This window comes from Taudactylus pleione, unplaced genomic scaffold (assembly GCF_031769625.1).
Source record: "Taudactylus pleione unplaced genomic scaffold, aTauple2 ptg000184l, whole genome shotgun sequence".
In the NCBI taxonomy this organism is placed as follows: domain Eukaryota; kingdom Metazoa; phylum Chordata; class Amphibia; order Anura; family Myobatrachidae; genus Taudactylus; species Taudactylus pleione.
In genome coordinates this window covers 1,248,173-1,260,939 of record NW_028284586.1, presented here as the reverse complement: position 1 = coordinate 1,260,939, position 12,767 = coordinate 1,248,173, and the positions used below count along the sequence as shown (strand labels likewise).

Below are 12,767 nucleotides of genomic sequence, written 5' to 3'. Positions count from 1 at the left end.
CAATGCTGCATCTTGACTATCAATTCCGCACCTTGCAGCCAAAGCACCATCTCAGCCCTCAAGGCAGCACTTGGCAGTCCAAGTTTCATCTTGGCCCTCAAGACAACACCCATCAAAGCCACACCTTGGCCTTCAAGGCTTCACCTCGACCCTCAAGGTCCTATCCCATTCCACAGCCTAAGTAACATCTCAGCTCCCAAATCTGCACCTTGGCTCTCAAAGCTGCATCTCTGCTCTCAAAGCTGCACTAAGTTATTGATCAACACCTAGACCATCTGAGCCATATCTACAGTCACTACCAACATCAGCTGCATAACATCCAGTGGCCCTTAGGATAGCCATGTAAGCTCTTACTATCCTGAGCTTCAGACCAGACAGCCACCTAAGTACCAGTGAGCACTTATAGCTCTAAGGGAACAGCAGGTATGGGGTAAATTTACTGAGAATCGGGAATGTCCCGATTTGCAAAGTAATTCATCTTGGTGTAATCCGTCTGAACTCAGGTGATTTAATCTCTTTTTATCTCTCAAATTTACCAACAGGCAATTTTGTGGATAAATGAGATTGTCGATGGTGATGTAGGTAATTTTTTTTTTGGGTGATTTTAAAGCAAGCTCGAGTGAGTTATCTCACCCAAGATTGCAGTGATATATTTCTGCACAACTCTCCCTAACAAGCAGCCTGCACATATCAGTGAGATATGTGTAAGCTGCCTGTGTTGTACGTGTAAAAAATGGGTTAATGTTTAAAAAAAATGATGTGAGGGCCCCCCCCAAAAGACTAACCAGTTCCGGACTTGCCAGCCAGTCCTGGTTCTTAAAATTACAGGGGAAAATGTGTAGTAATTTAAGAACCAGCACCAGGCAGCAGGGCCAGATCTGGTTTTAAATATAGGGGTGACAAAATTTGCCTGAGGTACCCCCTATATTTAAAACCAGCACCGGACCCTTTCTAGTGGGGGGCTGATGCCATAGCCAGGGGAGCCCAGCCGCTGCAGCAGTCCTGACCGCTGGTCAGCCCAGGCCAGGGATCCCTGGGGAGTTGGGAACCCTCTCCAGGGCACCCTTGGCCTAGGTTGATAGCCCGGGGCTATCCCCACGACCCCTGGTCAGTGGGTGGTGGGTTGATAGTGTAGGTGTAGTGTTAAAAATAGAATTAACATTGTCTTTACAGTAGAACTGCAGGTCCCAGCAAGCCTCCCCCGCATGCTGGTACTTGGAGAACCACAAGTACCAGCATGCGGGGCACTAAGGGCCCGCTGGTATGTGTAGTTCACCTGTAAAGAAATGTGTAAAAAAACACAAGACACACACCGTGAAAATAAAGATTTATTCCATCCATACACACTCACACATACTTATCTGCTGCCAGATGTTCATGTCCCCTTCTCAACATAAAGAATCCAATGGAAGTACCTGTAAAATAAGATCAAATACTCACCTTTTGTCCCATTATGTTCTCCGCAGTAATCCAAATAGGGCCCCAGACAAACTGTATGTGAGGTTCTGGTTTTGTTGTGGGCCCAGGGTGGTAAAAGGAGCAGACACTGAAGCAGATTTAAAACTAAATGTGGAGTTTTTAATGAGTGGCTTAACAGACATGAATGTGGAAAAACAAAAAGTCTGGGTATAGCACTAAAGTGCACTTGGGAAACTGTAGTGAAGCAATGGGGAAAAGTCCAGGTAGTTATAACAGAAGGTAGTCCAGTATTCCAGGGTTTGTGAGGCTGAAATGAATTGCAGACTGAAGTGAATTGCAGGCTGAAGTGAGTTGTAATGGATCCAGGTACACTTCAGACACAGGCCGGACAATACCAGCACAGTGTGAGTACTGGCTATGCTATACAGGTGATTACAGTCCTCCGATAATTGGATTCTCCCTTGGATACATTGTTCTCACAATTTTGCTGACACAGGTACTCAGGCAAGGGTGAGGCAAAGGAGGAGGCAGGAGCCAGCGGGGCTGGAACAGGCAGGGTGAAGCAGGCTAGGTAATGATCCCAACAGACAGGTGAATGAGCACAGGAACTCTCAGCTTATGCTGACAAACACGTTGCACTGGCAATGAGAGGAAGCTCGGCACTCCCTTAAATACTCAGTGCTGCACCGTGACAGGCCAGAGAGAGCATGCGACACAACAGGATAGGGCGACCTGGTCACATGACTGGAGGCAAGATGGCGATGCCCATGCCAGAGTGGAATGGAAGCACCACCAGACCTAACCAGACAAGGGTGACAGTATGCCAGCACAGGACTATGCGCAGCCAATGCACCCCGCCAGATACCAGCGCCACCGCCAGACGCCCCTCACCATAACGTCCTCACAGGTAATACCTGCCAGCCGGTTTGCCGAGAAATCCTGGTTGTGACACTGTAACAACACGCTTCAGCATGTTGATACAGCACGCTAATGACAGCTCATGGGTTTGAGCTATCATTAGTCCTGGGCCGCCAGCCAAACAGCGGCGGCTTAACATTAGTGGCCGCTCATTGGCTAGGACCCACGTGGGCTTAACATTAGCAGCTGCTCATTGGCTGGGTCCACGTTGATCCCAGCCAATGAGCAGCCACTAATTTTAAGTGGCTACTAATGTTAAGCTGCCACTGATTGGCTCGTGGCCCAGGACTAATGACAGCTCAATCCCATGAGCTGTCATTAGTGTACTGAATCAACATGCTGTAGCATGTTGATACAGTGTGTCCGGGGCCCTATTTGGATTACTGCGTAGAACATCGTGGGACTAAAGGTGAGTATTGGATCTTTTTTTACAGGTGCTTCCATTGGATACTTTACATTGAGAAGGGGACTTGAACATCTGGCAGCAGGTGAGTATGTGTGAGTGTGTATGGATGGAATAAATCTTTATTTTCACGGTGTGTGTCTTGTGTTTTTTTGTGGACAAAAACAGTTTGGTAAAATGTAATGATTGGTACTGATGGCAAATGTTAAATTAATACCAATACTACTGAGTAAGAAATAAATCAGCTCTTGGTAGATAATAAACATGCTGTTTTTGCACTCGTAATATATGATGGGTGAGACAGATAGGAACTCTAGTGTTGATACTTAGTAGGTAAAGCCATTACCTGTGGTAAGCCAAGTGTAGGCTCAATGTTTGGTACTGGAGGTCAACACACTCTGGGGGTCATACAGACCCGGTCACAAGCACTGATGTGCTCGCAACCGGGTCGATGGGTAGCCCTGCACACGTGCAGCAGCCGCACTGCGCGTGTGCAAGCCCTGGAGTGGGAGAAACTCTCTCGCTCTGGAGATCGCTACAAAAGGGGCGGCTGTCGATGTTGATCGACAGCTCGCCCCGTTTTGTAGGCAGGCCAGGGGGGTGGTTTCCAAAACGGAGACGTTCCTTAAGGAACGCCTACCATTTTGTGGCCAGCCGCACTGACATCATCAGTGACGTCAGTGGGGAGCTTCCTGCTCGATCAGAGCAGGAAGCTCCCTGGGGCTTGCGAGTGCCCAGACCCAACCTTTAGGGTCTGGTCGCAAGCCCCGATGGTCTTGACCATCGCGACCATCACCCTGGTCACTAGCTAAGCTGTGGGTGGTAACCCACAGATTAGCTTGCGACCAGGAGGCCGCACAAAAAAAAAGAAGCGCCCGCCCTCATTCAGAGAGAGCGATCGCTTCTTGCGACCACCTCTGAATGAGGTCCTCTATGTCCACAGTGTGTATGTTGACCTCACAATTTAGAAAATTTAAATGCAAGTGTTATAATTGTCACAAGATAGGCAAAACCCAAATGAGTGTAAGCAAAAGAATGTGAATCTTATACAAAGCAAGAAATGCAATGACAGTAGTTATTTTAGATAGCCACAGATTATATAATCTGGTATATTGATTCAGATGCAACAAGGCATTTCAGCCACATGAGAAATGGTTCACCAAGTACATCAAATGTGACAGTTTGCCAAGGTAAATCAATTCACAAACAATATGCCCTTATTAAATTATTTGCAGACAATAGGCAGTTTATTAAATTATAGTTGCATGACAGCATATTTAAGTATTTGTTTCTCATTCAGTAGTATTGTGATTGATTTATACACAGGTTCTCAAACTCTGTCCTCAGGAACCCAAACAGTGCATGTTTTCCAGGTCTCCTCACAGAATCACAAGCTCCACCTGTGGATCTTTTAAAGACTGAGTGTTCGGTACAGGATTTCAACACACTCTATTTCCATAGTGAGTATGTTGACCTCACATCTTATAAAATTTTAATTGAAGTGTTACAATTGTCACAAGATACAGTAGGTCATAAAGCATTTGAGTGCAAGAAAAAGAATGTGAAACATATACTAAGCAAGAAATGCAACATCAGAGATTAGTTAGCCCAGAGTTTTACAGATAGTCACATATTCTATAATCTGGTATATTGATTCAGATGCAACAAGGTTTTTCAGCTGCAATAAGAAATGTTTCACGATATATATCAAAATGTGACCCTATCGCTATCAAATTAATTGGTAATCAAGTCCTTACAGCTACTAAAGTTGGGATAATTAACGCTTACCTAAAAATTGAAACAAGAACAAAAGCTACAGAAATTCAATATGTGCTTTATGTAGCAGAAATGGAAACAAATTATCACTATCAGTGTCCTAAAACAGAGAGACCACAGAGTTCACTAAAAGATAGTGCATTGTGAGAAACAGAAAAGAGACCCACAGAGCTACAGGCACAAGATGTCAGCAATTGTACATCATTGATACACAACACTGTTCTGTGATGATGACAACTGAGTCACAGTCACTGGAATTCTGGAATAGAAAATTTGGTCACCTTGCATATGACAGTCTTCACAAGCATACAAAATGGGATCGCCAAAGGAATGTCGATGACTTAAAACAAGAAAATTATATGTGAATGCAGTATTGTGGAGAGCCAAAGTCAACAGCCATTTCCAAAATCAACAAACAGAGCTATAAACCACTTGAAATACTACATTCAGATGTGTATGGTCCAATGGAAATAAAGTCTGTGAGTCGATAGAGATACTTTGTGACATTTATAGATAACGTCACAAAAATGATCGTGTACTTCATCGGAGAGAAATCTAAACTGGCTAAACAATTTACAGATTACTAGAGGCTTGTAGCCAAACAAGTTACAGAATCAAGACTTTTTAGAACTTTTGGAAGTATGGCCTATGTGCATATACTAAAAGTGAAACGATGCAGGCTGAATTGAAACTCAGTGTATCATGCTTGGCTATTGCCTTGAGAGTAAATATAACAGATTATGGAATCCGAATACCAGAAAGCTTGTTAGGTTCAGAGATGTTATCTTTAAAGAAACAACACAAACTGAAGACAATCTGGAAACTGATATGCAGAGCAAATGTGTATAACTGTACATGCCAGCAGTTAAAGATATAGCTAAGTCAAAGACTATCAGTGTGGAAGTTCAACCACAGAAAAGATCATCTACAAGATCAAATATTAGCAGCCCACCTAAGAGGTATGATTAGCAAATTGAAAATCTTGCATTCAGTGAGTCTTAAGGTATCCAGAAGCCAAACCAAAGTATGATGGATATGAATGGAAATCCAAGATAGGAAAAGAGCTAGCTCCCCAAGACTTTGACCATAGGTCCAGCAGGGACAACGTGCTGGTCAAGAACTGCACTGTAAGGAACCCCCTGAAAGGGTCCACCTACCTTCCCACCAGTACCCAGCGCATCCCACTCCTCCCACACACTTGCCCCTCCATACTACTCCAACCATTCCCTCCCCCGTCCCCGCAACCCCCCCAGGACAAAATCGGAGCAGCATTGTGTCAATAAACAATTTGGCCCCTTAACTGGTTGTCTCTCATTCTTTATGGCACTACACACCACACTCTTCGCCACTCACAGCCCACACAACAGTACCCCCATTCCATCAACGCCAGCATAACCACCACTCACAAGAACAGCACACCCGACCTATGAATAAAGATAGGAAAAAAGACTTTGCAAGATTTAAAAAACTTTATTTAAACCAGTGTAGATGTAACAGTGAGTACGACTATACCTGCTTTCTATCAATAAACCAACACCACTGTTTAAGTAATTTGGATGTTCATAGTTTGAGTCATCTGCTGGTATATGCCTACATAACTCTGCAATATCAACAACTGCACACATATGGTTATGCTCCATGGAGGGGAGTGCATCAGGGAAAGGAGGGAGGTACAAAGAGGCTGCTGCATCTCAGTGGCAAAGTCTCCTCTCTCTCTCTGCCTGATGTGCCGATGCAGCAGCAGCCAGCAGTAGTGGACAGAGGACAAGTTTTACAAGTGGGGGCAATTGCACTAATCACCCCACGCCTGGATTCAACCCTGCCTCTGCAACACTCAAAGGGGATAATGTCTTCCTCAACAGCTTAATATGGTCCCCATCTGGCCTGCCCAACTGGCCCAGGCCTGGGTTAGTACTACATGTCCCCCTGTATGTGCCTGATTCTGACATTGATGTAATGCTACTTAAAGCATTGTAACCATGAAGGTGTTAAACATTTAAACATGCCAGTAAGCGACACCTTTAAAGTTGGATGGTAAAATACTGTAAGTAGAATTACACATGTGTTGGGATCCCGGTGTGAGCTTTGGGAGGTCAACATACTTACTGTGGACATAGTGAGTGTCAACCTCCTGACTCAACAGATTAGAGGCACTGAAACCATCTGTTAGTGTACCTATGATTCATATTTTACACCTTAGCACGGGTGTTACAAAATATATCAACCAATGAAGTATTTCTCAAAAGAAGAATTTATAGTATTTTTGAATTAAATACATTAGATTTTTTTATTCTTAAGAAACCACAGGACAAGGAAATCACCACATTCATGATTGACAGTTCAAAAAGACAAAACATTCCTCTCATCCACTTTATAAAAGGAGGTGACACAAAGGAGCACTGCTGCAGAAGGTAAAGCAAGAGGCAAGAGATGTCTTATGCATAAAGAGTTTGTGTCAAAAACAATAAATTTTAGGCAAAGAGGGACAACAATGTATCTGCTGTATCTTGCCTTGGTCTTCTCAATCTGTGAAGGTGTTGGTAAGTACTCAATCTATGAATAGTGGCTTTGGTTATCTAATAAACATGTTAAAAAAGGTCATAACTACATAAAATTAAAATTTTTTAAATAAGAGCAAATATTGGAAAATGTGATGGTTTTTCCTCCAAAAAAGAGCTTTAAAACTTGGACCCATTACAGTGTTGCATGTTAGACCATAAATATATATTTTATTGAAGCACAAGTATATACTGTACATATTATATACCTCTGTTGTATCATAACTCATCTCTGCTTCTTTATTGAACTTTAATGATTACTATACTCTGTATTAACATGCTTCCAGTCTTACAGACCAGAGTCGTAGGAAAGAGAACATATGCTGCACAAACAGGACAAGTATAAAATAATATTTATGTGTTGTCAGAATTGATAACAATGTATGGACCCAAAGGTCATGAAAATAAATTGAATGTACATAAGGGACATTGGGCCTGATTCAGCAAGGATTGCAGTTGCTAATACGCACGCAATTGGCTAATCGTTGCGTACTGCGTATATATCGCTGTGTGCATGCGTGAGTACTCCACTGCAATCTGACTACGATCGCAGTGACTATGCAGACTCATCGCAGAGTGATTGACAGGAAGTGCCATTTGTGGGAGGTGAGGGGTGGTGGTCGGGCGAACGCAGGCATGCCAGTGCATTTCAGTGTCGTTGCGGGGCATGCATAAATTAGCCAGTGCGGTGCCGTATGCAGTCTGAGGTCTCATAGCGTAAGATGAAGTTAGCAATATCTGAGTAAGGTCAGAGCTTGTGCAAGTGTGTGTGAGGCTGCGATGATACTCGATTGTACCGATGGTTTTGCAGTCTTGCTAAACATTACAGATGTGTGTAAGGTAAAGTGGGTGTCCTTATGTAGTGCAGCGACAGCATAGTAATTGCAATGGAATAGTATATTATCTCAGTTGAACTGCGTGCGTAATCTCAGCTCCGATCGCAAATAGCGATCCTTGCTGAATCAGTTCCAATATGCACTCACAATAATATTATTATTCATTCACATTATTTTAAACAGTGCAAAACGATACAAACAGGACAATACAATACAAATAAGCTACTGTAGATATTTAACAAAGAATTGTGCAACAGCAATTAATGCTGGCTGAAACTTGTACCCTAGATGAAAGGTGCAGCAGATGTGGGAGAAAATAGTGAGGAGAGGAAGAGTAAGCAAAGAGGAGAGAGCTCTGCTTGTTAGAGCTTGCAATCTATAGGGGGGGAACAACAATCTGTATTTCCTCTTAAATAAAACTGATCTTATTTTATAATAAGTAGGTTCTTAAACTCTCCAATACACATTCATTAATTGTCTCCACTTTGTGTGCTAGTGAAGGCAGGATTTATATATATATATATATATATATATATATATATATACATATATATACTGTGTATATATATATATATATATATATATATCATGTGTCTACTGTTAATATTTGTTTACATACACGTATAAGTACATTAAATGAACAATCAGCAGAAAGCAACAAAAGCCCTTTGAACACACCAATCTTGTAATAAAATTAATAAGCACAATTACAAATACACCGGCCCGTATATAAAATACATATAGGGGGTATTCAATATGGGAGCGAAAACTCAGTTTTTGCGTTAATTTCGCACCTATGACGTCATTATCGCAGGTTTTAGTTTTACACCGTATTCAATTTCAAAGACTTTTCGCAGGTTGGAAAAGTCTTTGAAAGAAAACGGGGATAACTTTTCACCACTGAATAGGTGTCGAAAAAAAGTGCAGAATTGGGGTTTAGGGGTACAGGCTTAAAAAAAATAGCCTGCACCCCTGGGAATGACATTTTAAAAATAACTGTGTCAAAAAAAATGTAAAAAAAAAATAGGGACACCCCAAAAAATTACTTAAAAAATTGGGGTGAAAAAAAAAATGGGAAAAAATTGTTTAACAATAGGGAAATAGGTTCAGGGCTATTCTGCAAATATGCGGCAGGTGTATTCTAGAACAGATTAATAGCGGCAGGTGCACAGTTGCAGAATTTAAAAAAAATTACTTTAGGGACAGAAAAATATGCTAGTTCCCATTTTCATGTACCCCAAATTTGATGGGACCACTTAAACAATTGAAAAAAATAACCTAAGTGCTCTTCTGCATCACTTCTTCAATGTTGGGAAAAAAGCACCTGCCGCAGCTATTTAAATCCCCGACTTTCATTTGCAGGCTAAAACGGGGGTACCCATAGTGATCCCCCATGTTTTTACATTTTTGGGGGGTCCTACAATTTTTTCCAGGAAAATGTTGTAGTTTATCGCAAATCCCACTTCGCCAGGTCCCGTTTTCGTAGATTTTATATTGAATACGGGGATAAAGCGGGCGCGTGCCCGATACTTTATCCCAGAAAAATCTCCGGTGTGGAGCGAAAAGTCCAGCACAGACTTTTCGCTCCCATATTGAATACCCCTCATAGTAAATAAACTTTCATTTAAAAAAACTGACACATTAATATTAAAATGTCCTATAACATCAGTCTGCTAATTCAATCCAGCAAACACTGTGTTACTAATAAGCTTTCAAATTAATTTCATAAGTGGCCCAAAAGCATATATAAGCATTAGTCAATACAGCAGTCACTGTGTTAATGGTATTAATATTGCACTTGTGAACACGTACAAATGAGTACATTTTTGTACTGCAATTCCTGTTTTTTTATTAACCGTAAGATGTAAAAATGTATGTATTCGATTATATATAATAATAATAATAATGTATATAGAAAGATAAATTCCCAATTAAAGTGATGAAAAGCGGCACTCAGAGATATAAGACATTTTAATATTCCTTATCACATAAATGACTAATGTTTTGGAGTGCACATGCCCCTTTGTCAAGGTGAGTCAAAGGGGCATGTGTGCACTGAAACTTTGGCACATGAGCACTGAATACCCTTTCAAACAGAGTTCCGGTCTACCAGGAGTTATATCCTCCTATCCCCTATGTTACATTCCTAACCACAATACAAATACTGTCACACCACCCTTGGTATAATGAGTCATCTGTTTGTTAATGGGGCTAATCTCCAGCACTAAGAGGTTTACAGAAACCTTAGCCCCTTCTCACTAGCAGGATTGCAATGCTATTTTTGAAATTTTGTAGGTTAAATACAAACAGCGGGCAGAGGCATTTCTATGCAATGATAGGATAAAAGACAAAATCATTTTAGTCTAATTCCAGTGGAAGCCTCTGCTCTGCATTTTGCACAGCCCTACAGGGCTTCTTGGGCCTGCAACAGAAGTGCATGAGCCGGTCCTGGAGCCTGCCAGATTCATTGCACAGTCGCCGTGACCCGGCCAGACCAGACCAATAAAATGTATTGTTGTATAATTTTGATCCTGATGTCTATGTAACATACCCTGGGGTGAACAATTTTTCTAAACTCACCTCACATAATACATATTTATTAAATCACTTTATTACAATTACCCTATAAAGTGTCATAAATCGGAAGCTCCTCCATTGCAAAGGACAACTTTTATTGGTAGAGCTCTACTTTGCAATTTTCTTCATGCATACACGCGTAATTAACGCTTGCATTCATGCGATGGTTTGTCAATGCTTTATGCATCCCGCCCACTGTAGGTATACATATATCCATATACAATTACCAGATACACATATACACACACATACGACACTCATATACAGAGAGGTACATACATACAGACACACATATATCCAAATACAGTTACAGTACACATATACATAGGTGCATACATACAATACATGCAGATACTCATCCATATACTGTACAGATACAAGATACACATACGGTATACATAGGTAAATGCATGCATATATATATATATATATATATATATATACACACATATACAGTATATTTTCCATAGACAAAAAACCTTACGATTTCACATGTCCCATTAAGGCTTCTTAGACATGATCTGAATTTTCACAAAACCTACTGAATTTCTGCCACTCAAACTAAACAAAGCAATGAAATTCTGATAATTAAGGCTGATGCCTTAATGGACATGTAACTTGCAGATATGGTATGCCATCACACACTGTGGTTAACTGCATCTTACAGCACTCTCACAGAGTGAGATTGCTATCACTCACAAAATGGTGGAGCTGCTAATTCACAGAATTGTATGCTCATTGGAATACACACATGCAGTCTCCAGTCCATGCTAACGTTCCTGCTGTGCTGTGTCTATCCTCTCCACCTCCTGTGGCTGCTGCTGTGCTGTGTCCACTCCAGTTCCTGTGTCTAGTACCTTCTGCTGGGTCCATCCACTCCCTTTGTCCAGTGTCTACTGTGTTGCTGTGTCCAACCTCTCCAGCTCCAGTGGCTTCTTCTGTGCTGTGTCCACTCTAGGCCCTTAGTGTTAAACACTGGTAGTTTTGGCTTAGCTAGATTTACAGTACAGGCAGATATCAAATCCTTGTTTGCAAGACTTTTAATGTAGGAATTATTATAGTATTATTACTAGTCTAACTCAATCAGTGGTGCTGCACTGTGACTGCGCAGGCCATACCCCACTGTGATATAAGCAGTGTGACTCCACATTTATTTGCAGAAAAAGTAAATTAATAAGTATTTTTTTTGTTTATACAACCTGTGTTTGCTGTCCCCCAGTGCATTTGTTCACCTATATATAAAAGCGCTGTGTCTCTCCACGTAGTGTGAACTGAGCTGCAAATTAAAGTCTAAAAAAATATTTTCTTCTATTGTTGTTTGTACTACGTCTTTACAGCTGTCAACAGTGTGTTTTTGTTAATGTACATATAAGCGCTGTGACTGCACGCAGTGTCATTTGAGCTGAGAAGTTAAAAAACTTAAAAAAAAAAATTCTTTTGTTTATACTAGATCTGAGCATTTTCCCCCAGTGCATTTTTGTTCATGTACAATGTATAAGTGCAGTAACTGCACGCACAGCTGAGCTGCAAATTAAAAACATTTGAAAAAAAATATTTTCCTCTATTGTTTGTATTATGGGCCTGATTCAGCAAGGAATGCACGCTAGCAGACGCATGCACCTGGCCACTGCGAGAATATGCAAATTATTGCATATTCACAGAGACTGCAGCACAAGATGCATACGCCCAGCCCCATATTAAACTGCCCATCTCCCTTTACTCACAGCCTGATCAGTACGCAAGATAGCGTAAACATCGGTAACATCGAGATCCATCAGACCCATATGCACAATAGTGGTTGATCTGACCTGCCACAGGATTTTGGCTGCTTCCTGTGTACAGCTTAAGATATGGCTGCGTATGCCACTGCACTGTCTTAATTATGCATGCCCCTATAACGGCATCCCAATGCACAGGTACACCTGCATTTGCCTGACCACCTCCCATCACCACCCACAAACATCACTTACTGTTAATCAAAGTCGGAAGGGTCTGCGTACACACTGTGTGTAACCCGATCACACTGTGTGTTCGTGCACTCCTTAATGTCTGTACAATGTAGCTTGTGGGAACAATGGATAGAGGATCCTGATGAAGCCCAGCGACTAGGTGAAACATGATGATGACAGCAAGGTAAGAGAACACCTTTGATGATTGCATTCTATGGTGTTCTAAGTGTTTGCTGGCAAACCACTTCTATCCATTGTTCCCACAAGCTACTGAGCTCAACACAAGAACAGCATGGTTAACCAGAATTTACAACCTATTTAGTAGTCTCTA

At 41.5% G+C, this 12,767-nt stretch overlaps 1 protein-coding gene across 1 annotated transcript in view; it reads left to right on the top strand.

Annotated features, from left to right (window-relative positions):
• The first annotated feature begins 6,929 nt into the window (after positions 1-6,929).
• Positions 6,930-12,767, top strand: part of LOC148519684 (pancreatic secretory granule membrane major glycoprotein GP2-like) — a 287,415-nt gene continuing 281,577 nt past the window's right edge. Inside the window, exon 1 of the mRNA XM_088476135.1 lies at positions 6,930-7,056. Coding sequence (XP_088332261.1) covers positions 6,954-7,056 — 103 coding nt within the window. The 5' untranslated portion in view covers positions 6,930-6,953. The remainder of the gene's footprint in view (positions 7,057-12,767) is intronic.